General features: G+C 40.3%; 1 protein-coding gene across 2 annotated transcripts in view; it reads right to left on the bottom strand.

Annotated features, from left to right (window-relative positions):
* The window catches only part of CNTN5 (contactin 5), a 2016448-nt gene that overhangs the window by 93378 nt on the left and 1896576 nt on the right, over positions 1-26494 (bottom strand). For both annotated transcript variants that reach the window (XM_077298468.1, XM_077298469.1), the window contains 2 exons: positions 22553-22623; positions 21786-22020 (listed from right to left, as the gene is read on the bottom strand). In XM_077298468.1, coding sequence (XP_077154583.1) covers positions 21786-22020; positions 22553-22623 — 306 coding nt within the window. The remainder of the gene's footprint in view (positions 1-21785; positions 22021-22552; positions 22624-26494) is intronic.

Raw genomic sequence — 26494 nt, 5'->3', positions numbered from 1 at the left:
TACGTGGCACTGAAATATCGTGGCACTGAAATACGTGGCACTTAAATACGTGGCTCTTAAATACGTGGCACTTATATACGTGGCACTTATATACGTGGCACTTATGACTGTCAGAAAATGTTCAGTAAACGGTTAGGGGTGAGGTTAGGGGTAGGGTTTCAGGTAGAATTGGGGAGATTCCACTGTTCAGGCACATCAGGGGCTCTCCAAACGCGACATGGCGTCCAATCTCAATTCCAGCCAATTCTGCGTTGAAAAAGTAAAACAGTGCTCCTTCCCTTCCGAGCTCTCCCGTGCGTCCAAGAAGGGGTTTACCCCAACATATGGGGTATCAGCGTACTAGGGACAAATTGAACAACAACTTCTGGGGTCCAAGTTCTCTTGTTATCCTTGGGAAAATAAAAATTTGGGGGGCTAAAAATCATTTTTGTGGGAAAAAAAATATGTTTTATTTTCACGGCTCTGCGTTGTAAACTGTAGTGAAACACTTGGGGGTTCAAAGTTCTCACAACACATCTAGATAAGTTCCTTGGGAGGTCTAGTTTCCAATATGGGGTCACTTGTGGGGGGTTTGTACTGTTTGGGTACATCAGGGGCTCTGCAAATGCAACGTGACGGCTGCTGACCAATCCATTTAAGTCTGCATTCCAAATGGCGCTCCTTCCCTTCCGAGCTCTGTCATGCGCCCAAACAGTGGTTCCCCCCCACATAGGGGGTATCAGCGTACTCAGGACAAATTGGACAACAACGTTTAGGGTCCAATTTATCCTGATACCCTTGTGAAAATACAAAACTGGGGGCTAAAAAATCATTTTTGTGAAAAAAAAAAAATAATTTTTATTTTCACGGCTCTGCGTTATAAACTGTAGTGAAACACTTGGGGGTTCAAAGTTCTCACAACACATCTAGATAAGTTCCTTGGGGGGTCTAGTTTCCAATATGGGGTCACTTGTGGGGGGTTTGTACTGTTTGGGTACATCAGGGGCTCTGCAAATGCAACGTGACGCCTGCAGACCAATCCATTTAAGTCTGCATTCCAAATGGCGCTCCTTCCCTTCCGAGCTCTGTCATGCGCCCAAACAGTGGTCCCCCCCCCACAAATGGGGTATCAGCGTACTCCAGACAAATTGGACAACAACGTTTGAGGTCCAATTTATCCTGATACCCTTGTGAAAATACAAAACTGGGGGCTAAAAAATCATTTTTGTGAAAAAAAAAAAAATTTTTATTTTCACGGCTCTGCGTTATAAACTGTAGTGAAACACTTGGGGGTTCAAAGCTCTCAAAACACATCTAGATAAGTTCCTTAGGGGGTCTACTTTCCAAAATGGTGTCACTTGTGGGGGGGTTTAATGTTTAGGCACATCAGGGGCTCTCCAAACGCAACATGGCATCCCATCTTAATTCCAGTCAATTTTGCATTGAAAAGTAAAATAGCGCTTCTTCCCTTCTGAGCTCTGCTATGCGCCCAAACAATGGTTTACACCCACATATGGGGTATCATCGTACTCAGGACAAATTGCACAACATTTTTTGGGGTCCAATTTCTTCTCTTACCCTTGGGAAAATAAAAAATTGGGGGTTAAAAGATCATTTTTGTGAAAAAATATGATTTTTTATTTTTACGGCTCTGCATTATAAACTTCTGTGAAGCACTTGTTGGGTCAAAGTGCTCAACACACATCTAGATAAGTTCCTTAAGGGGTCTACTTTCCAAAATGGTGTCACTCGTGGGGGGTTTCAATGTTTAGGCACATTAGGGGCTCTCCAAACGCAACATGGCATCCCATCTTAATTCCAGTCAATTTTGCATTGAAAAGTAAAATAGCGCTCCTTCCCTTCTGAGCTCTGCTATGCGCCCAAACAGTGGTTTACCCCCACATATGGGGTATCGTCGTACTCAGGACAAATTGCACAACAACTTTTGTGCTCTAATTTCTTCTCTTACCCTTTGGGAAATAAAAAAAATGGGGGCGAAAAGATCATTTTTGTGAAAAAATATGATTTTTTATTTTTACGGCTCTGCATTATAAACTTCTGTGAAGCACTTGGTGGGTCAAAGTGCTCACCACACATCTAGATAAGTTCCTTAGGGGGTCTACTTTCCAAAATGGTGTCACTTGTTAGGGGTTTCAATGTTTAGGCACATCAAGGGCTCTCTAAATGCAACATGGCGTCCCATCTCAATTCCAGTCAATTTTGCATTGAAAAGTCAAATGGCGCTCCTTCCCTTCCGAGCTCTGCCCTGCGCCCAAACAATGGTTTACACCCACATATTGGGTATCAGCGTACTCAGGACAAATTGCACAACAATTTTTGGGGTCCAATTTCTTCTCTCACCCTTGGGAAAATTAAAAAATTGGGGGTGAAAAGATCATTTTTGTGAAAAAATATGATTTTTTATTTTTACGGCTCTGCATTATAAACTTCTGTAAAGCACTTGTTGGGTCAAAGTGCTCACCACACATCTAGATAAGTTCCTTAGGGGGTCTACTTTCCAAAATGGTGTCACTTGTTAGGGGTTTCAATGTTTAGGCACATCAGGGGCTCTCCAAATGCAACATGGCGTCCCATCTCAATTCCAGTCAATTTTGCATTGAAAAGTCAAATGGCGCTCCTTTGCTTCCAAGCTCTGCCATGCGCCCAAACTGTGGTTTACCCCAACATATGGGGTATCAGCGTACTCAGGACAAATTGTACAACAACTTTTGGGGTCTATTTTCTCCTGTTACCCTTGGTAAAATAAAACAAATTGGAGCTGAAATAAATTTTGTGTGAAAAAAAGTTAAATGTTCATTTTTATTTAAACATTCCAAAAATTCCTGTGAAACACCTGAAGGGTTAATAAACTTCTTGAAAGTGGTTTTGAGTACCTTGAGGGGTGCAGTTTTTAGAATGGTGTCACACTTGGGTATTTTCTATCATATAGACCCGTCAAAATGACTTCAAATGAGATGTGGTCCCTAAAAAAAAATGGTGTTGTAAAAATGAGAAATTGCTGGTCAACTTTTAACCCTTATAACTCCGTCACAAAAAAAAATTTTGGTTCCAAAATTGTGCTGATGTAAAGTAGACATGTGGGAAATGTTATTTATTAAGTATTTTGTGTGACATATGTCTGTGATTTAAGGGCATAAAAATTCAAAGTTGGAAAATTGCGAAATTTTCAAAATTTTCGCCAAATATTCGTTTTTTTCACAAATAAACGCAAGTTATATCGAAGAAATTTTACCACTAACATGAAGTACAATATGTCACGAGAAAACAATGTCAGAATCGCCAAGATCCGTTGAAGCGTTCCAGAGTTATAACCTCATAAAGGGACAGTGGTCAGAATTGTAAAAATTGGCCCGGTCATTAACGTGCAAACCACCCTTGGTGGTGAAGGGGTTAAAGTTGAACATACTGCTGAAGGGAATGACCACCTTTCTAAGTATTTTTTCTTCATTCATTCTATGTGGTATCCATAGTAACAGACTTCAAGCAAAGCCTGTGTAGTCTGATCCTGCACATTGCCGCTCAGCTGCACTTTATTTCTCATTCACTGAAACACTTGCAGTTTAATTTTCTGTTTTTAGTAATAAATAAATTGAATTAATGTCAAAAAGGGATTTGCTTCATAAATGAGGTAAATGGAAGCAGGAGGATCCCACTGATTATTATGGGATCCCTCTGGGTTCTGTTGTGTGTCTTTTATTTAGAACAGAAGCAAAATCACATCAAGCAGAAAAGCTGACACATAATGGAAACTGTACACACCCCATACTCAAAGGGGGCCCTCTGCCTCCATTACGCAACAGATCCATTTTTTTTAAATCAATTGTTTGTTCCTAAAACCTAACTGGACAAACAATGTTTGAACATATACAGTTGTGGCCAAAAGTATTCACACCCCTGCAATTCTGTCAGATAATACTCAGTTTCTTCCTGAAAATGATTGCAAACACAAATTCTTTGGTATTATTACCTTCATTTAATTTGTCTTAAATGAAAAAAACACAAAAGAGAATGAAGCAAAAAGCAAAACATTGATCATTTCACACAAAACTCCAAAAATGGGCAAGACAAAAGTATTGGCACCCTCAGCCTAATACTTGGTTGCACAACCTTTAGCCAAAATAACTGCGACCAACCGCTTCCGGTAACCATCAATGAGTTTCTTACAATGCTCTGCTGGAATTTTAGACCATTCTTCTTTGGCAAACTGCTCCAGGTCCCTGATATTTGAAAGGTGCCTTCTCCAACCTGCAATTTTTAGATCTCTTCACAGGTTTTCTATGGGATTCAAGTCTGGACTCATTGCTGGCCACCTTAGAAGTCTCCAGTGCTTTCTCTCAAACCATGTTCTAGTGCTTTTTGAAGTGTGTTTTGGGTCATTGTCCTGCTGGAAGACCCATGACCTCTGAGGGAGACCCTGCTTTCTCACACTGGGCCCTACATTATGCTGGAAAATTTGTTGGTAGTCTTTAGACTTCATAATGCCATGCACACGGTCAAGCAGTCCAGTGCCAGAGGCAGCAAAGCAACCCCAAAACATCAGGGAACCTCCGCCATGTTTGACTGTAGGGACCGTGTTCTTTTCTTTGAATGCCTCTTTTTTTCTCCTGTAAACTCTATGTTGATGCCTTTGCCCAAAAAGCTCTACTTTTTTCTCATCTGACCAGAGAATATTCTTCCAAAACGTTTTAGGCTTTTTCAGGTAAGTTTTGGCAAACTCCAGCCTGGCTTTTTTATGTCTCGGGGTAAGAAGTGGGGTCTTCCTGGGTCTCCTACCATACAGTCTCTTTTCATTCAGACGCTGACAGATACTACGGGTTGACACTGTTGTACCCTCGGACTGCAGGGCACCTTGAACTTGTTTGGATGTTAGTCGAGGTTCTTTATCCAACATCCGCACAATCTTGCATTGAAATCTCTTGTCAATTTTTCTTTTCCGTCCACATCTAGGGAGGTTAGCCACAGTGCCATGTGCTTTAAACTTCTTGATGACACTGCGAAAGGTAGACACAGGAACATTCAGGTCTTTGGAGATGGACTTGTAGCCTTGAGATTGCTCATGCTTCCTCACAAATTGGTTTCTCAAATCCTCAGACAGTTCTTTGGTCTTCTTTCTTTTCTCCATGCTCAATGTGGTACACACAAGAACACAGGACAGAGGTTGAGTCAACTTTAATCCATGTCAACTGGCTGCAAGTGTGATTTAGTTATTGCCAACACCTGTTAGGTGCCACAGGTAAGTCACAGGTGCTGTTAATTACACAAATTAGAGACACATCACATGATTTTTTGGACAGTGCCAATACTTTTGTCCACCCCCTTTTTTATGTTTGGTGTGGAATTATATCCAATTTGGCTTTAGGAGAATTATTTTTGTGTTTTTTCAATTACATAGTTATTACATAGTTATTAAGGTTGAAGGAAGACTTTAAGTCCATCTAGTTCAACCCATAGCCTAACATGCCCTAACATGTTGATCCAGGGGAAGGCAAAAAAACCCATGTGGTAAGAGTAAGCTCCACCATGGGGAAAAAAAATTCCTTCCCGACCCCACATACGGCAATCAGACTAGTTCCCTGGATCAACGCCCTATCAAGGAATCTAATATATATACCCTGTAACATTATACTTTTCCAGAAAGGTATCCAGTCCCCTCTTAAATTTAAGTAATGACTCACTCATTACAACATCATACGGCAGAGAGTTCCATAGTCTCACTGCTCTTACAGTAAAGAATCCGCGTCTGTTATTATGCTTAAACCTTTTTTCCTCCAGATGTAGAGGATGCCCCCTTGTCCCTTTCACCGGTCTATGATTAAAAAGATCATCAGAAAGGTCTTTGTACTGTCCCCTCATATATTTATACATTAACATAAGATCACCCCTTAGCCTTCGTTTTTCCAAACTAAATAGCCCCAAGTGTAATAACCTATCTTGGTATTGCAGACCCCCCAGTCCTCTAATAACCTTGGTCGCTCTTCTCTGCACCCGCTCCAGTTCAGCTATGTCTTTCTTATACACCAGAGACCAGAACTGTGCACAGTATTCTAAAGTGTGGTCGAACTAGTGACTTGTATAGAGGTAAAATTATGTTCTCCTCATGAGCATCTATGCCTCTTTTAATGCATCCCATTATTTTATTTGCCTTTGTAGCAGCTGCCTGACACTGGCCACTGAACATGAGTTTGTCATCCACCCATACACCCAGGTCTTTTTCATTGACGGTTTTGCCCAGAGATTTAGAATTAAGCACATAGTTATACATCTTATTACTTCTACCCAAGTGCATGACCTTACATTTATCCCCATTAAAGCTCATTTGCCATTTATCAGCCCAAGCTTCTAGTTTACATAAATTATCCTGTAATATAAACTTGTCCTCCTCTGTATTGATTACCCTGCAGAGTTTAGTGTCATCTGCAAATATTGAAATTCTACTCTGAATGCCCCCTACAAGGTCATTAATAAATATGTTAAAAAGAAGAGGGCCCAATACTGACCCCTGTGGTACCCCACTGCTAACCGCGACCCAGTCCAAGTGTGCTCCATTAATAACCACCCTTTGTTTCCTATCCCTGAGCCAGCTCTCAATCCACTTACACATATTTTCCCCTATCCCCATTATTCTCATTTTATGTAACAACCTTTTGTGTAGCACCATATCAAAAGCTTTTGAAAAGTCTATATACACTACATCTACTGGGTTCCCTTGGTCCAGTCCGGAACTTACCTCTTCATAGAAACTGATCAAATTAGTCTGACATGAACGGTCCCTAGTAAACCCGTGCTGATACTGGGTCATGAGGTTATTCCTCTTCAGATACTCCAGTATAGCATCCCTTAGAATGCCTTCCAGGATTTTACCCACAGTAGAGGTTAAGCTTACTGGCCTATAATTTCCGAGTTCAGTTTTTGTCCCCTTTTTGAATATTGGCACCACATTTGCTATACGTCAGTCCTGTGGTACAGACCCTGTTATTATGGACTCTTTAAAGATTAAAAATAATGGTCTATCAATGACTGTACTTAGTTCCTGCAGTATTCGGGGGTGTATCCCATTCGGGCCCGGAGATTTGTCAATTTTTGTGATTTTTAGACGCCGCCGTACTTCCTGCTGGGTTAAGCAGGTAACATTTAATTGGGAATTTTTATCACTAGTCATTTTGTCTGCCATGGGATTTTCTTTTGTAAATACTGATGAAAAAAAGTCATTTAGCATATTGGCTTTTTCCTCATCCTCATCCACCATTTCACCCAGACTATTTTTAAGGGGGTCAACACTGTCATTTTTTAAAATTAATCAGAATAGACACCGGCGCTGAAGTGGCACTGTGACCCCCCTATCAAGCTGCAGGCAACTACGCAGGTGGTGTGTGCACACCTGCTGATACTGAAAACAAACTGGTAGTTACAAACTTAGATGGCGCGCTAAAGGGGATGTAGCTGGTTTTTAGTGCAACATAAACCATACAATATATAAATCCTAAGGTAGGTTACCTTATGGCTGTACCTGAAATGTCCCCGTGAAAGCGGTGGGCAGTGGGCTGCTGTGGTGATCGTGCCCTCCGTGCTGTTGAGAGCATTGTTGACAGCATTAAATTCATTTTAACACATAACTATTTCACATACCGCCAACAGTTTTATTTGGAAACTTGGGGCACGGCAATGGGTACAAAATTTGCCCCAAGTTATGCTAATCTTTATGTTGGATTGTGGGAGGAGTCATATATTTTTATAAACGGCCAACTACGTAAAGGCCTCATTATGTGGCGCCGCTTTATTGATGACGTGCTTTTTATATGGGATAGGACGGAATCCGATATACAGGGGTTTTTGGCTGGCCTCAATGATAATTCTTACGGCCTTGAATTTACTCCCAGTACAAGTAATACTAATGTTAATTTCCTGGACTTGAATATCTATGTGGATATGGACAGGCTTTCAACTAAATGCTACCGTAAAGAGGTGGATTGCAATAGCTACATCCACACGGATAGTTGCCATTTACCAACATGGCTATTAAACATTCCAAAAAGCCAATTCACATGCATTAGACGGAATTGCACCAAGGACCAGGATTATGAAGAAGAATCCAGTCACTTGGTTTCGCAGTTTACAGAAAGAGGATACCAATTGCCATTTCTGGAAGAAGCGAGAGAGAGTGCGAAATCCCTGGTGAGAGCGGATCTGGTTCGAGGCAAAAAACCAGTGTATAAAATTCCGAATACGATACAGGAGATTACTGATTTGCCTTTCATTATGCAATATCATGCAAACAGAAGGAGTTTTACTAATATCATTGAGAAACACTGGTCAATCCTGAAAGAGGATAAGAGTGTGGGAGAATTGCTGCCCAACCACCCGAGGTTTATCTATAGAAGGGTTCAAAACATTGGGAACATCATAGCCCCAACTATTAAAATGGGAATGGGTAATATGGCTATATCTGGGCATCAACATTCCAAATATGGGGGTTTTTCCAGTTGCGGGAGCTGCTCATGCTGCATACGTACTATGAGCAGACGCTCAGTCCAAACTGTATTTTGGAATGCGGATAGGACTACATCATTTACCATTCGAGATAACATTTCTTGTCACTCCAGAGGGGTTATTTATACAGTGAGATGCCCATGTGATAAACTTTACATCGGTCGTACTAAAAGACGACTCAAAGAAAGAATAAAAGAACATCTTGATAATATCAAAAAAGGATTTTTAGGACATCCTTTGTCACGTCATTATGTTGACAAACACAACCGGTTGTGTGACCATACATCTTTCTGCAGGATTCAAAGGGTTAGGGAAAATCCAAGAGGAGGTGACTATTTGAAAATCATGTCAAAGGTCGAGTCCAAATGGATTTTCACATTGGACAGCCTTGCCCCTAAGGGGTTGAATCATGGAGTTGTACGCCTTGTAGACTGTGTAGCATTTTTTATGAGAATTTTAATATTTTAACTATCATTCGAAGAGGCACGGTTTTATACTTTATATTAAGGAAGTTTTTTAGGCAATGTCCTTTTGTATGATTACAGCATTTAATTTATATTTTAGGGGATGGAGTCCATTTATGTACTTCATTCATTTATTTATAGAATATAGAGAACAAATTGCATGCCTATAAGGTGGGAAAAGGGCAATGCACAGGGATAGTAACATATGTTATTTAGGGATTTTTTAGGAATTTTTTAGGCATTTGGTATGATTTTTTATCTTTATAGTATATAATAAAAGTTTTTTGGCCTTTTGCACACATTTTTAATTGGGTATACTGTTTAGAATAAAATACTAAGGTTTATTAAAACATTTTTAGGGTGGATACAAAGGGTGAATATAAGAGAGGAAAGTCTATTACCAGCGGCAGTATTTGGGTATGGTTTATATTAATTAATTGGGGAGCAACATCAAGGTCCACATATTGGGGATGCACTGTGGATGGCACTATGGGCGGTGTTGGAGGTAGAGGGGCGTTCCGCTGCTTTTCACAGAGCTTGTCAACGGGGCTATATAGCAGGGAAGATGAGCAGGGCGGCCATACCTTGAGAAAGAGGGATGGTACCCTCGAAACGTATTGGGATTGGCCCCTTGTTTGTGTCCGTCTAGTGGACAGGTGACGTCACCGCTATAGCCACGCCCCCCACACACCACGATACTGCACGGCGGCGCCATTGGCCGGGACGGCTTGCCGGCATTTTCAACAGCGTGTGCGCAGGGGTTTTTTACACTATCATTTTTTAGTTTCTTACTATTTATGTAGTTAAAGAATATTTTGGGATTATTTTTGCTCTCTCTGGCAATGAGTCTCTCTGTCTCAATCTTTGCTGTCTTGACAAATTAAATGAAGATAATAATACCAAAGAATTTGTGTTTGCAATCATTTTCAGGAAGAAACGGAGTATTATCTGACAGAATTGCAGGGGTGTCAATACTTTTGGCCACAACTGTAGTACTCAGAAGTAGGGCACAATAACTGCGAGATCCGACTACACAGTTTGTTTGTGGTCTGTTACCATGGAGACAGTAACTGTACACACAAATCAGTAGAATGTTTAGCAGAATATTTTTAGTGAAAAGTATATGAAAAATCGTTTCATTTGTCATCATAAATACTTTGGATCATAAGCAATGGCTGCAAAGTTAGAAAATTGAAGAATTAAGAAACCTTCCAGTACATCTTGACATTCCACTTCCCCCCAATCTCTTAATTATTAGTGATGAGCGAATATACTCGTTACTCGAGATTTCTTGAGCACGCTCGGGAGTCCTCCAAGTACTTGTTAGTGCTCGGAGATTTAGTTTTTCTTGCCGCAGCTGAATGATTTACATCTGTTAGCCAGCATAGGTACATGTGGGGATTCCTTGGCAACCAGGCAACCCCCACATGTACTTATGCTGGCTAACAGATGGAAATCATTCAGCTGCAGCACTAAAAATGAAATTTCCAAGCACTAAAAAATACTCTGAGGACCCCCGAGCATGCTCGAGAAATCTCAAGTAACGAGTATATTCGCTCATCACTATTTATTATCGTATAGCACAAAACAACCACTTTGTTGTTAAATTACGGTACCTGATCTTTATCTGGATAGTCTGAGCAAGTGTATCTAACATATACTGTAGTAATCAGAAGTAGAGCACAATAACTGCGAGATCCGACTACACAGTTTGTTTGTGAATATCAAAATTTCCAGATTCATTTTGGTGACTTCCCCTTGAAGAAGCGAGGCCAAACGGCGGCGAAACGCGCGTCGGGGTGCGTGCAGAGGTCTACCTGCACTTAGGTGAGGCATGTTTTCCTGTACCTCTTCATTTCCATGCATTTGATAGGGGGCACCTATTATGGGTTTGGGCCCCACACTGATTTATGCATGGGATTTATGGTTTATCCCCAATAGTACTGACACATGTGTTTGGAGTTTTGGTTGGGATCTCTATGCCTGCACCTTTTAATAGAGTGCACTTTCTCAGCATATATCATTTATTGTGCGGTAGACTTATTTGTCTGGTGTCTTTTGTAATTTTTGTGTATATTGCACTGTCATTATTTGACATGTGCTTGTTTTTTAAGTATGCTATTGTCATGAATAAAGTTTGTATAAAAATCTTTTTAAAAAAAGCTTCCATTGTTCCTCTTGATTGGCACAGTTTGTTTGTGGTCTGTTACCATAGAGACAGTAACTGTACACACAAAGCAGTAGAATGTTTAGTAAAGCAAAACAGAACATTTAATATTCAGCAGAATATTTTTAATGAAAACTATAAGAAAAGTTGTTTCATTCAAATTGCAAATACTTTAGAGAATAAATGATAATTGCAAAGGGGAAAAGAGAAAAAATAAGGACCCCCCAATATATCCTCACATTCCAGCTCCCCCCAATCTCTTTATTGTCCCAAGGTACAAAACAACTGCTTTTCTGTTAAATTACCTGATCTTTATCTGGATAGTCTGAGCAAGTGTACCTAACATATAGTAGTCAGAAGTAGAGCACAATGACCTTGAGATCTGACTACACAGAGTTTGTTTGTGGTCTGTTACCATGGAGACAGTAACTGTACACCCAAACCAGTAGAATGTTTAGTAACGCAAAATAGAATATTTAATATTCAGCAGAATATGTTTTATGAAAACTATAAGAAAAGTTGTTTCATTCATCATTGTAGATACCTTGGAGCATAAACAATAATTGCAAAGGTAGAAAAGAGGATAAATTAGAAGCCTCCCAATATATCCCCACATGCCAGATTCCATTAATCTCTTAAATATCACATGCTAGAAAAAGAACGGCTTTGTCCTTAAATTACCAGATCTGTACTAAAATCACTGGACAGTCTGAGTGAATCCATACATTTTAATGACTCTTCCCCCTCCGAGAAGTGCAATTTATATGGACTTATGTTCTTATAATTGTGAAAGCCATTACGTACAAATACAACACAAGGAGTGAGCACGGCGTTGGAGTTGGTTTCTTCTTCATAAAATAATTTTCTATCTGCAGTTTTCAAAAACCCATAATCCTAAATGATATCAAATATCAGATAGTAAATCACGGACACAACAAGACCCCACAGATCTCACATTGGCATCATCTTTGGCAGTCGCTAATCTACTAAACAAATAAATATTCTCACAACATGAAGGATAATTATGGAAATATCCTTTATGGGCATCTACGGAGAAGAGCTGTCCAGCTAATTGAGTTACGACTAACGGGTTCTTATTTCTGTTTCTCGATTACATAGGCGCTGAATGGAAAAGTGATTAGATTAAGCCGTTTTTCTACAAACCTTATAACCCTAAAAGGTTTCTACAGCAACTTCTAGCTAATTCCACGTATGCATCATTAAAACAGCCTGGATTAGCAGAAGACGGTGATCTCAGATAATTACCTGTCCATGTCGTTGAGTGCTGGCCAACAAAAATACCTTTTAGTTATGATTAGATAAAATCTAATTAGGCATTATGTTGCATATTTGCATTATATACTAATATTTATTTTATTTTTATTTTATTTTTTGTTATTGAGTTTTTTTCTCATTTCTTTTTTACTTGTTAAATATTACTGTGTTGTCAAGGCAGCGTCATACGAGAAAGGTGGAAAATAGGTATGTAGGAGTGGTAGACTTCTGGATATGTAGGCGCATAGCGTATGGATCTTGTTATTTATCACAGCTGAATGACAGCAGATTTACAAGATCTTTGTGGAAGAAAGCAGTGAGCAGTATGCGTTAGCAGCATAGGCCACGGAGATCAAAAGGAGAGGGAATAAGTGAGACATAATAGGCCTTGAGACTTTCTTGTAAATGCAAAATACAGGTTTATACTTAAGGCGATGGTTTTGCAAGCTCAGAAATTAAATCCAAAAGGGAGCCCTCATAGCTATAGAAGGAAGCAACATAACGTATGTGTTTTTTCGTTTTTTTCATTTTTGCTCCCCTTCTTCCATAACTGTTTATTTTTCTGTCAATATAGCTGTTTGAAGGCTTTTTTTTTGCAGGACAAGTTGTACTTTTGAATGACACCATTCATTTAATCTTGTGACGCAGTAAAAAAATTCAAAGTGCGTTGAAATTGCAAAAAAAAGTGCAATTCAGAAATTACTTTTTTTTTTTTTTTAATGTATCATGTTTACTATATGGTAAAATTGACTTGGCAATATGATTGCCCAGGTCAGTACTAGCACGCAGATACCAAACATGCATAGTTTGTTTTTTTTATTAAGGCGGTGAAAAAAAAATTGCAAATTCGTAAAAAAAAAATTTTTTTCTTGTGTCGCCATTTTTGGAGACCCGTAACATTTTCAATTTTTTGGTATATAGAGCTGTGCAATGGCTTACTTTTTGCATCCTGAGTTGATGGAGATTTGATCGTCTGATTGCTTGTGCTATACATACAGTAGCAGGGCTTCAGCACCTCTATTTATAATGAGAATCATGGTCTCCTTTGAATGCCAGCTAAATGATTACTTTCACAAGAGGTTCATAATGATAGCCATGAAGGTCTTCAGCAGTCCCCCGCCTGTCATGAGAACCAATCAGAGTTCCGTCATTATGTCACGGGTGTGCCGATGGGAGGGTGGAATGACGCACCCATTTTTAGCACATGTTAAATACCGCTGTCAGAGATTGACAGTGGGATTTAACAGGTTATCAGCCGTGGATGGGCGGAGATCTGATCCATCCACGGCTGTTAAAGGCGTATGATGGATGATAAATGAGCTGTCATGTGCGAGGAAAAATGCGAGCTTGGTGTGCAAGCCTGAATGAAAGTCAGAGAGCCAGTATTTTATGCACTGGTTCATCATTTGATGGTCATTAATGTCATTAATGTAAAAGTGACCTCAGCATAGAAATGGATGGTAACTCGGTAGTAAATAACTGTTCATGAACACAGTGCACTAAATGACTTTTCATGTTTTTTTAAATAAAAAAGAAAAATGTTCCAAAAATCATCGATCTTAGTCATATGTGATCAAGCAGAGTCGTCTTTGCAGAACTCAACTAACTCAATCTGACGGTGTTGCTGTCAGAGGTAACATGTTGTGACTGAAAGAAGTTATGCACTAAATATTACTTAATACCCTCTGCTTCATCCCCACTAATAACCTTTTCAGAGCTAAAGAAGGCAAATTGTGACCTGCAATTTTTAGTACTACTGCCTCGATTGCCGATTCCAGTGGTGCTGCTTCTGCTGCTGCTACCAACTCGTACATTCTAAGCTGTGGTATGTATTTTTCTTCTTTTACCATACATTTTACTTAACATTTAATAATCTTTTCAACCCCAATTATTCAACCCTTGCCAAAAAAGGAAGTAATTAGAAATGTCTGGTAGATAGGCCAAGAAGTGTAAAAATGATCATACGCTATTCTCTATTTTTCTGGCCGCAGAAATCTCTGTTTTGTGCATATTTTAATGTATGTCGTGTTCAAGACAAAAATGAAAGGTGAGTTAAGGAATATTTTAAATTTGGGATTTGTCAGGGACTTCTATCATTGGTGAAGCCTCAATTAAAAAAAGCCTGTACATAGCTGGTAAGCATCACCTACAATTAATACAGTAAGTATGTAACTAGTGCCAATCTAAAGTAATTATTGCCAATCTAAAAAAAAAAAACATAAAAAAAACAAACTAAATCGCTAATTTTTAAAAAAGATGCAAGGCTTCACGAGTATTATAGCTTAACTGATTAAATATGGACAAAAAGAGGTTCTGACAAACTACAAAGGTAAACCTATACTGGAGCCCCTTATGAATTTTGTCAGGCTCCAGCTATCATCTAATTACTGTTATGGTACCAAGTGAGCATTGCAACCAGATGATCATGAAGGAAGAGTAGGATAAAATTAAAGTTTTTCCTTCATACTAGGGTCAACACTGTAACAAGCTGGTGGGATAAATGTTGGCTTATGACCATGATAGTGTATAAATAAGCATGTACCACCTATGCCTGTGTGTGTAACTAGTGCCAAATGGTGAGATATTGGGTTGATGTTGATGCTTTAATAGTGTCCAATACAAAGCTATCTGTTGGCTCATCATCACAGTAGTCTCACCTCTTTAAGCTATGCGTAAAACTGGTTCCAGTATTACACAGAATATAATAATATGGTAATATGGTGGTATTTTAGCTCATTAGGTGTTGCTATCATTCTCCTTTTTTATTTCGAGCCATGGTGACTTGATGGATGAACGATCTGTAGGAAGATCAATCTGTGCAAGTCAAGATAGGTCCACCTGGGTCTTCTACACCGTTATCTTGATAGTTTCAAGCTATCAAGCTATCAGGTTACTGGTCTTCCTCTTCGCTTTGTTCTTTCTATTCTTCTCACCATGATGTCCTTCTCCAGTGATTTCTCTCTTCATATGATGTGTCCAAAGTAGGCAAGTCATAGCTTAGTGATCCTTGCTTCGAATGGCATGTCTGGCTCGACTTGTTCCAAAATTGATTTGTTTATTCTTCTTGCCGTCCATAGTATTATGATGATTGCTATAATATAGCTCAATATAATGTCATTTGTTGGCTCATCATGATAACAGTCTTACATGGCATACACCACCTATAGCTGTCCAAATAACTGCTACCAAATGTTACAAACAAAGCAATAATTTGGTAATATAGTGGACATGGGGTCAATAGGTGCTTCTGCAGCAATACTGGTCAATACAAAGCAATCTGTTGGCTCATCATCACAATCAACTCCTGTAGAAGTATTACTAATGCTACAAATTAGCCTATATTGTAACAAGGCCGAGTGCCTATCAGATAGCATTCAGCCCAATTTTATACTATTGAGCAGTGCAGATCTGCAATTTTTTTTCCCATGCCGATTTGTTATGAGTAAAAAAATGGTGGCTTCGGAATTTGGATGACACGCACCTATGCAAGTTTATGTGTGCATGGAAATGATCAGACTGCACTACAGTGGACACAGAGTATGGATACATTATTTTTTCCCCATCTTCTCCACATTCGAGAAAATTGGATTACACTATGATCAGACTATGATTTGCGTAATTTACCCCCTTCTCTAGGATGAGAGCAAATACCCCGGTGTAACCGTAGCCTAACTTGTATCTATTAACACGTAATCAGTACAACAGTGCTTGTCTAAGCCAAGTATCGACCATTTATCATCCAGCCTAGGAAATTTACTAATGAGTAATCCAGATTATTTTATGAATGCCCCCCATGGTTATTCTTATTTATTATCTATTATTATTATTATACCCCAGTGATTAGCGTCTGTACGGCACAAAGCATCTAGTAGAGAACACCACAAAGTCTAATCTGCACACACCATTTTCTTTTTTGCTCTCTTGGCAGTAAAAATGCCTTTCTTTGCATATTTTTTACTGTATTTTTCATGATTTTTACAGCATTTTTTGAGGTATGGATTACTTGTGTGTTTTGTCTACAGTATACATTTAATAAAATTAGTTTTATCACCAAAAAATGCTGAAAAAACAACATTGTGTTTTTTTGGAGCATTTTTCACTTTTTTATGGCTTTTTATGAGTGTGCAAAAATGTTGCAAAAATTCTAAAACAATTGACAGGCTGCAGTTTTAAAAAATGCTGTAGGACTCAAATTCAGTCAGGAAAAAAAACCAAGAGTGTGCATGAGATTTCATAGCTTTTGTTGGTACTGTAAAAAGATTTTAAGTTGCATAAAAAATACAGAAAAACAAACAAACCGCTGCATGTGAACATAGCCTTAGGTAAGTCTGACATTCACAGTCCAAGTATGAATCACAATTTCTGGACTAGCCGTTGGTCTCTTGACCCAAACTCAACAACCTCATAGGCATAATTGAGGATGTTGAGTTTAAATCAGAAGACCTGTAAATTTCCGGATACTGCTGGCCGTTCTGGGTCATTGAAGGATGGATATGTGAAACCGGCCCATGGCTGGGGTCACATGATTGTCTCAGATTCGATTATGTTAATGACTCTCCGCTCAAAACTCGGCACCGAGTTTGTGCCGAGTGTCAACTTAGTGTGATCCGATTCTCTAGGATGAGAGAATTGTATCACACGTGCGGAGAAGCAGGAGGGAGAACTCAGTTTCTCGTTCTTGTCCATTGTCTGAGTCTACAGAAATTGGACTGTGCTCGGATGACATGTGAGCAATCCCTAAGAGTGAGAATAAGCCAAATATTGGCCCCATTGTTTGGAAATGCCCAAAGTACAATGATCCAGAAATGGAAGCTGAGAAGATCCCAATTAACCGTAGTTCCCGATTCATGTAATATTTGGTTTCAAGGGGTTGACTAAAGTAATAAAAATGGACAGAGTCTCCCTTTAAAGTTCCATCCATGCTTTTAGCCAGTTCATCATCCCCACAACCGTGAGGATACTTTACATAAAAACTGCAAAAAAGAATCTGTCTTCAAGTATCGGGTGACAAGAGCTTTTACGGCAGAGACACCATCCAATAATCTCGGTAGTGATGTTTAAATTTTAGATTGCTTTTCTCCTTCATCCCTTCATCATATATATGACCTGAAAGGTAGGGTTTTATGTTTAATAAACTGAGTGACAGGCTCCAAGGACACCGGCGGAGAGAACACGTTCTGTGCCTTCTATAGCAACGGATAGGAACAAGTGGAAGAAAATCCAAGAGATAAATGATTTATATGTCTTTGTGGGAAGCCGCTGTATGTTAATATAAAGAAAGGAGGCGAGCGACGCTATTTCATACCAAGTTATTAGACAAGAACTGGGACGCTGCCTTCTTCATTTTACATTTATTATATTAGCAGATTCGGCTTATTGAATCCTTAATAAGATTGTGATTGTACAGTAGTCTTAGCGATACCTTCTATAACTCCCATTAGAGAGAGTCGACCCTTCACCATATTCCTTATTACAGCATATATATGTCTTAAAGTGGATGCCTCGCTTTGGATAACATTCTATGATCAGCTATGTATGAGATCGCTCCATCTATATGTAATATAATCAGCCATTTTTCTAAACGGCTGTCATCCAGTAGCATAGCTAAAGTGGGGGGGCAGAAGTGCGGTCAACCCGGGAGGCCCACCCGGGGCTATGCTACTTTTAATTGTATCGGCATTCGCAGAGCATCGATGTAGTTAAACTCTGCGGCTGAAAAAGGAGACATGATCTCCCTGCACTGACGCAGACCAAGTGGCCACTATTGGGCCTATGGAAATGGGGGGCCCGATGCCAGCACAAGCACCAACCGTCCCCGCAGCCCCTCATCACAAGTTCATCTGTATCGACAGTTGAAAGCAATAATTCCTCCATTATTCTCTTTCAGCATGTGAAGTCTCAGCGCATTGGGTGCGATGACGATACTACATGGCACCCCTGCGCTGAAATTTACGGGTGCTTCAGAACACTAACTGCAGAGACGGCAGCAGTGGGGGAATGAGGAGGAGAGGCGAGTATTGTATTTTTTCTCTGTTTTCTTAAATCAGTGAGAACATTGTGGTGGCCATATTACTGTATGGAGGACTATGGGGAGTGCAGTATATTGTATGGAGGACTATGGGAAATGCATTATACTATATGAAAGACTATGGGCTGTGCATTATACTGCACGGAGGATTATCGGAAGTGCTTTACAGAGGGAAGAGGATCATGCCCTTGCGGCCTTACATTCTACAGGATTATGGGGAAGGAGACAGTAGGTTGGGGGTTGCAGTAGCTCCGATGGTGTTGAGGTGGCCGTGTGGTCATTACAGGTTGTAAGCTTCTTTGAAGAGATGGGTTTTCAGGTTCCGTTTGAAGGATCCAAATGTGGTGGATAACCGGACGTGTTAGGGCACAAAATTCCAGATGATGGGGGATATTTGGGAGAAGTCTTGGAGGTGATAGGGTGAGGAGCGAATAAGTGTGGAGGAGAGAACGAGGTCAGGAATAGAAGACGGATTTTACTATATGTAGGAATACGGGGTACATTATACTGTATGGAGGACTATATGGAGTGCAGTATACTGTATTTAAGGACTTTGGAGAGTGCAGTATACTCTATGGAGGACTATGGAGTATATTATACTATATGAAGGACTATGGGGAGTGCATTATAATATATAGCGGACTATGTGTTCAGTACATCATTGGAACATACTATCAAAACTCTAGACAGGTTCCTATACACTTCATAAAGAATGGATGGCTACACATAGAGACATATAGCATAAAAGTCTCCCAACAGACTATCACAAAATCCTGTTTTATTTTCATCTTGAACCGCTCATCTCAGCAAATGTCGAGCAAGAGCAAAGTTAAGTAAAGACAGATCTGTAAAGTTAATTGTGCAGTGATTTCTGTAAGAATTTGGTAACTTATTTTGTAATATTTTACATTGGTAGATTATTTTCTATTCTACAAAATTTATTTTAATCTTTATAGGATGATGATCAGTACAATTTGTCATGCTGAACTGACAGCATGAAGGTGGTGAAAAACTAAAGCAAGTTTTTTTTTGCTAAATTTAGGCCTCATTGAATCCACACTGCATAATTGGCATTAACATGTAGAGTGTCAAGTCACAACAATATCTGTTTCTGCTCATCCAATTTTCAGGCAAAAGTTGATGGAAGCTTACTTTGTAATTTGGATGTTGCACATACGTAATGCATTTTTATCTAAAATTTGCTGCTTGCAAGGACTCATTTTACTTTCCCGTCTGTTCAATCTGGTCTGCTATTTAATACAATGGACTGTATATGCACCTGTCCAAAAACTGAGGTAACAAGAAAAACAGGAGATAGTGCTCTCCATGAGATTTGTCACAGAATTAAAAAGTTTTCCAGGGCTGATTTTATTATCTGCTTAAGCTTGCCCAGTATAAAAATAATAAAATGAATGAAAAAAATAAAATGTTAGCTCCTGTTCTGCCTCTCTGCCTCTTCACCGCTGCCTGTGGTATTTGTTGATGTCATGATACAGCACTGCAGCCAATCACTGGGCTCAGCGGTGGTGCTGATATTGTCGGCGCAAGACTGCTGAGTCGAATGCAGATCAGTCCACAAGGGAAGGAGCGTGTCGGGGGATAGGAAGGTGTGCCGGTGGTAGGGAGGAGCGACCGGGGATCCATGGGGAGTATGAACAACCTCTTTTACATATAGCACACTTGGCCTATGCGTTTTGTGATTAGAAAGGGGTAGAAAACCCATTTAGGTTAGTGGTAATATCTTCTCATTGCAGATCTCCTATACTATATTTTTAGGGCAGTAATGGACACGGGGGAAAACAATGAGTTTGATGACACAGTTTTCTGATTTGATTTCGTAATTTCATGAAAAAAAGTTGTGTAACTGCTGATAATACTGATAAAGAGTCTGTGAGTTCATCTACACCACCCACTTATAGAGAATGCCTGTGTCCTGTTTTACACCCCACTTGAGGAGAAAGCCTGTGAGTCCTTTTTCCAACTCCCACTTACATATATAGAGACTGCGAGTCCTTGTTCCCACTTCCACTCATAGAGAAAGCCTGTGAATCATTCTTACACAACCCTCTTATAGAGAAAGTATGTGAATTTTAATTTTCTGTCAATTTTAGAGAAAGCCAAAGAGTCCAGAATCTCTTCACTCTTATAGAGAAAGCCTGTGTCCCGCTTCCCTCCCCCACTTGTAAAGAAAGCCTGTGAGTACTTGTTCCCACTCCCACTGACAGAGAGTGCCTATGAATCCTTCTTACACCACCCTCTCATAGAGAAAGCCTGTGAGTCCTGCTTCACCCGCCCACTGACAGAGAGCACCTGTGAGTCCTTCTTACACAACCCTCTCATAGAGAAAGCCTGTGAGTCCTGCTTCACCTGCCCACTGACAGAGAGCGCCTGTGAGTCCTTCTTACACCACCCTCTTATGGAGAAAGCCTGTGAGTCCTGCTTCACCTGCCCACTGACAGAGAGCGCCTGTGAGTCCTTCTTACACCACCCTCTCATAGAGAAAGCCTGTGAGTCCTGCTTCACCTGCCCACTGACAGAGAGTGCCTGTGAGTCCTTCTTACACCACCCTCTTATAGAGAAAGCCTGCGAGTCCTGCTTCACCTGCCCACTGACAGAGAGCACCTGTGAGTCCTTCTTACACCACCCTCTTATAGAGAAAGCCTGCGAGTCCTGCTTCACCTGCCCACTGACAGAGAGCACCTGTAAGTCCTTGTTACACCACCCTCTTATAGAGAAAGCCTGCGAGTCCTGCTTCACCTGCCCACTGACAGAGAGCACCTGTGAGTCCTTCTTACACCACCCTCTTATAGAGAAAGCCTGTGAGTCCTGCTTCACCTGCCCACTGACAGAGAGTGCCTGTGAATCCTTCTCACACCACCCTCTTATAGAGAAAGCCTGCGAGTCCTGCTTCACCCGCCCACTGACAGAGAGCACCTGTAAGTCCTTGTTACACCACCCTCTTATAGAGAAAGCCTGCGAGTCCTGCTTCACCTGCCCACTGACAGAGAGCACCTGTGAGTCCTTCTTACACCACCCTCTTATAGAGAAAGCCTGTGAGTTTTAGTTCTCTGTCCTGTCAATTTGTAGAGAAAGCTATAGTCCAGAATCTCTTCCCACTGTGTTCCTTGCTTACATGGTCCAGTCAAACAGCATGTGAGTCCCATATACCATGTCCACACATCTTTTGCTGTATGAGTTGGTATATAGAAAGACCTATCAATGCACCAAAGCTTCAAGATATGTCTCTGATCTCAGTGTATAAAACCTTATAGCTATATCCATTGATAAACACCTGATAGTTGTAGATCACTCGTGTATATAAAGTGTCTGTTTCCTCATCAACAATTTTCCCATGATAACGCACCTCCTTCTGCAGAGCAGATGAACACGATGTCACTAAAGGGTCCGTCTCCTTTATTATTGTATACGCCAACCTTCACTTCAAAAGGGGTGAGCGGTGGGGTGCTCTCATCCCTGTAGATAAATTTAGAGGCATCGGAAGATGTCACCATTTTCTCCTTCCATCCTCTGGTGTCGTTAGGTCTGAAGGCCACAATGTATCCAAATCCTTCACCGTTCTGAAACTCTTCAGAGACAGGCTGCAATGAACAAAAAAAAAAAGTGAATCCAGGTTTTACAAAATGTTCTTTTTTGATCAAAACTGGTCTATCTTTCCTCTACCCCCAGACCGAACAGATTGTTTTTGGACCACAATAGCATCATGGAGGCAACCTCAGGGGGAACCTTTTGCCTTCCCAAGCAACCACCAGAATTGTATAGTTGAACTTGAATACTTTATATAGTATTATGTAATAGCTCCAGCAGCGGCCCTTGATAAAAGAGAGCACTGTAAAATGGCTTCTCACTGCTGTCCGAGACCTGTAAAAGCTTTGCTAAAAAGTCTAGCTGATGGCGCCCAATTCTACAAAATCTCACTAGTATCATCGAGGACAGCGTACTTTACTTCATCACCAGTCTTACTCATACTTTGAGAATGAGCTAAAACTAGACCCAACATGGTCCTGGATCTGTGCGTACAATCTAATGTATACAGAATGTCCCCCAAAGCACATTGAATGCAAATATATTAATGGAAAATTAAGGATAATGGCCACAAGAAGATTTACATACCTCCCAAGTTATCACTAATTCATGACGTCTTCCACTGCCCCCGCTGACATTTGCTGGAGGAGTTTTTGGCACTAAAAGAAGAAGAAAAAAAATTAATAGAGTTGTGCATTCCTTTTTATTAAGGTATTTTCATTAGTGATGAGAGAATATACTCGTTACTCAAGATTTCCTGAGCACGCTCGGGGGTCCTCCGAGTATTTTTTAGTGCTCGGAGATTTGTTTTCTTCACCGCAGCTGAATGATTTACATCTGTTAGCCAGCATAAGTACATGTGGGGGTTGCCTGGTTGCTAGGGAATCCCCACATGTAATCAAGGTTCACATTGCTTTAACAGCAGCCCGTTCAACACATTCGTTATCGGGCTGCTGTTAACGCAAGTGCCGATGTGATATAGCTCTAGCGAAGATAGAGCAAGCAGATGCTCTATCTGCGCTAGCAGTGACGGACCTGGAAACACTGCAGCCCGCATCCCAGGGTCCATCACTCAACGACGGCACATCGCTAGCACACGCCCATTGTGGGCGTGCGCTAGCAATGCGTCCGACATAGGGCATAATGGCGGCATTAACGGACTGCATTATACCGCGTTATGCCGTGGTGTAATGTAGTCCATCTAACGGACGCCATACCATAGACGCAATGTGAACCCAGCCTTACTGTCCTTGTGGTGTCATCTGTGCGATATTATTATTAACCTAAGTCATGTGATAAGGCTCGTTAAATTGTCAACATTGACTTGTAGTATTGCTACCTTCCTTCTAGTTCTAGTTCTCTTCCTCTCTGAAGAGACAATTTGCATAATTAGCAAATTTCCCAGAGGAGCATTGCAGCTTTTAGTCTCCTCATCTCGGCATGCTTAGCATGTCAATCTCCGCAAGGAGAAATGATACTTCTTGGATAGCTGGGCGACATGACACAAAATGATGTCAAAAGCCTCATATCTAGCCAGGTACAACTGACCTGGACCATACCGTAGTTCCGAGAATCAATGTTCTCATCTCTACTCACTATGGTAAGAAAACACAAACTGAGTAATAGGCATTATACAGTACATAGTCCTACGTTGTTCTATTACTCCCCACATATTATTGCTTTTCAAATGCTTTTTTTTATTGGTATAGAAATAATGTCAATTTATTTCCTAATATCTCTATAAAGCCGCCAGAGCTCTGTTTTCTGACACAAAGTGTAAAATCCCCAGAATAGACAGGGCAAAAATTAAGAGACCACTGCAAAATGTTCAGTTTGTCTGATTTTTCTCTTTATAGATATATTTTTTAGTAAAATGTAAATTGCTCTTTTAGTCTATAAACTTCTGACAACATGTCTCCGAATTTCCAAGCAATTAATTTTGTATTTTTTTTTCTGAAAAAGAAAAATGGTCAAAATTTAAAAAAAAACAAACAAACAGCGCTTTCAGACCTCAAATAATGCAAAGAAAACACGTTCATAATCATTTAGCAACAACAGTACTAATGTTTTAACTCAGGAAGAGTTCGGAAATCAATATTTTGTGGAATAACCATGATTTTTAATCACAGCTTTCATGCATCTTGGCATGCTTTCCACCAGTTTTTCACACTGCTTCTGGTGCAAAAATGTAAGCAGTTCTTCTTTGCTTGATGGCTTCTGACTAGTGTTGAGCATTCCGATACCGCAAGTATCGGGTATCGGCCGATACTTGCGGTATTGGAATTCCGATACCGAGTTCCGATACTTTTGTGGTATCGGGAATCGGTATCGGAACCATATTCATGTGTAAAATAAAGAATTAAAATACAAAATATGGATATACTCACCTCTCCGGTGGCCCTTGGATCTTACCGCTGTAACCGGGAGCCTCCGTTCCTAAGAATGAGCCCGTGAAGGACCTTCGATGACGTCGCTGCTGACGTCGCGGCTTCTGATTGGTCGCGTGAGCGGTCACATGAGCAGTCACGCGACCAATCAGAAGCCGCGACGTCATTGAAGGCCCTTCACGCGCTCATTCTTAGAAACAAAGGCTCCCGGTTACAGCGGTAAGATCCAGGGGCCACCGGAGAGGTGAGTATATCCATATTTTTTATTTTAATTCTTTATTTTACACATGAATATGGATCCCAGGGCCTGAAGGAGAGTTTCCTCTCCTTCAGACCCTGGTAACCATTCCGATACTTTGCGTCCCATTGAAATGCATTGGTATCGGGTATTGGTATCGGCGATATCCGATATTTTTCGGGTATCGGCCGATACTATCCAATACCGATACTTTCAAGTATCGGACGGTATCGCTCAACACTACTTCTGACTACCCATCATCCTCTTGATTACATTCCAGAGGTTTTCAATGGGGTTCAGGTCTGGAGATCGGGCTGCCCTTGACAGGGTTTTGATGTGGTGGTCTCTTAATTTTTGCCAGAGCTGTATTTATATGTATGCACATAATCTAGACATTTGGAGGTTTTTTGTATTTTTTTGGAGGAGGATTTGCCTTTTGAGATACAAGCATTAGCAGAAATTCTACAGTCACCAGATCCTGTTTTTTGGTTTAATGTCATTAAAAAAATCCAATTAATTATGAGTCTGCTCCCGAGCTTCCGTTCCCATGTCAAATGAGCCAGACGCTGTGGATTTTGTACAAACCTCCAGTTCGTATCGTTCAGTGTAATGTGTAACTATCAGTGTAATTTATCACTGCATTCATATGGTTATAAAACTTGCATATTGACACATAATTAGTATATTCGGAGTCTTCCGCATATTAATTGTTTGTAATGAGGCACATAAAGAAGACAGCCCTGCTCTAATGACAAGCTGAAACGACACAACATTTCATTCTGCATCGTCTTGTCCTGACAGTTTGGAACAGATGTACAGATGGTGAGTCCAAATAAAAAGCCCCAAAATGAAAAAGCTGAAAAATCTTTACAATATTGAATTAAACTTGAATTAAAATAACTAAGACATGAAAACTAAAAGGAAAATTTGGACCCAGCTGGTAATTGAAAACAGGGGCAAATGTCTCCAGTGATGGCCCAACCATCTCCTGCCCAAGGGTCCGTCACTGACAGCTGTCAATTTATTCGCAACGTTCTCAGTATATTTAATGGTCTACTTTGATTGGGACATTATCTTTTTGAATTAAAATTCCTTTTACATGATATTAATGGAATCTGATTATTATTGGACTGTCATGAAGTGAATAAAAAAGTAAAGAAGCTTCGAGAAAGATAAAATATTGCTGAAGACCAGCTTAGTCTGGCAATGTTTCATGGGATAAAATTAAGCAAATTAGCTGTCTCGCAGAATGAATAAAAATATCTCGGAAATACTGCCTTGGAGAAGGTATCTGCCCTATAAGTTAACGTCTAAACCTTTATAGAGCTTTTCAACATGTTCAAAGATAAATGCCACGACAGACACGTATTGGCAGACAGCCTGTTTCGGGGTGTTTGCCTCTCATCAGGGTAAAGCAAAGACTGGATGGCTGAGTGCCACAGCATGGCTTGCTAAAGCTTAAGGCATTGACTTGTAGGGTTCCTTTCCTAGGTGGTACTTGCCTTAGTTATTCTGCGAGAGAGATAATTTGCATACCCTTGTCTCATGGTGCATTGCCTATAAGACTCCATACTTCCCCCACATATCCCCCACTATCCTGCAGCGAGTTGTCTGTAGATGAATCTCTGGATTGGAAATTATCCTTGACCATGATGCAAGACTCGTTATCGGAGATTGACTTTTAAGGTTGCTACCACTCCTTGGTCATGCGTCCAAGATTTTGTTCTGTTTAGGAGCTAATTTGAAAAGAAAAAATAGTAAGACTCCGGAGTAGATTTAGAGCAAATCGATTGGCAGGACCCAGTCCATCAAAACAAGCTTACAAGGGATAAAACCTTGAAGCCCATTATCAACCTTCACATTGTAGATAAATGATTAGAATAAATGGAAAATGCTGTTTTTTGA

The sequence above is a fragment of the Ranitomeya variabilis genome, chromosome 3 (genome assembly GCF_051348905.1).
Source record: "Ranitomeya variabilis isolate aRanVar5 chromosome 3, aRanVar5.hap1, whole genome shotgun sequence".
Classification (NCBI taxonomy): domain Eukaryota; kingdom Metazoa; phylum Chordata; class Amphibia; order Anura; family Dendrobatidae; genus Ranitomeya; species Ranitomeya variabilis.
Note: the sequence above shows the minus strand (reverse complement) of the source record. Positions and strands in the feature narration are given on the sequence as shown.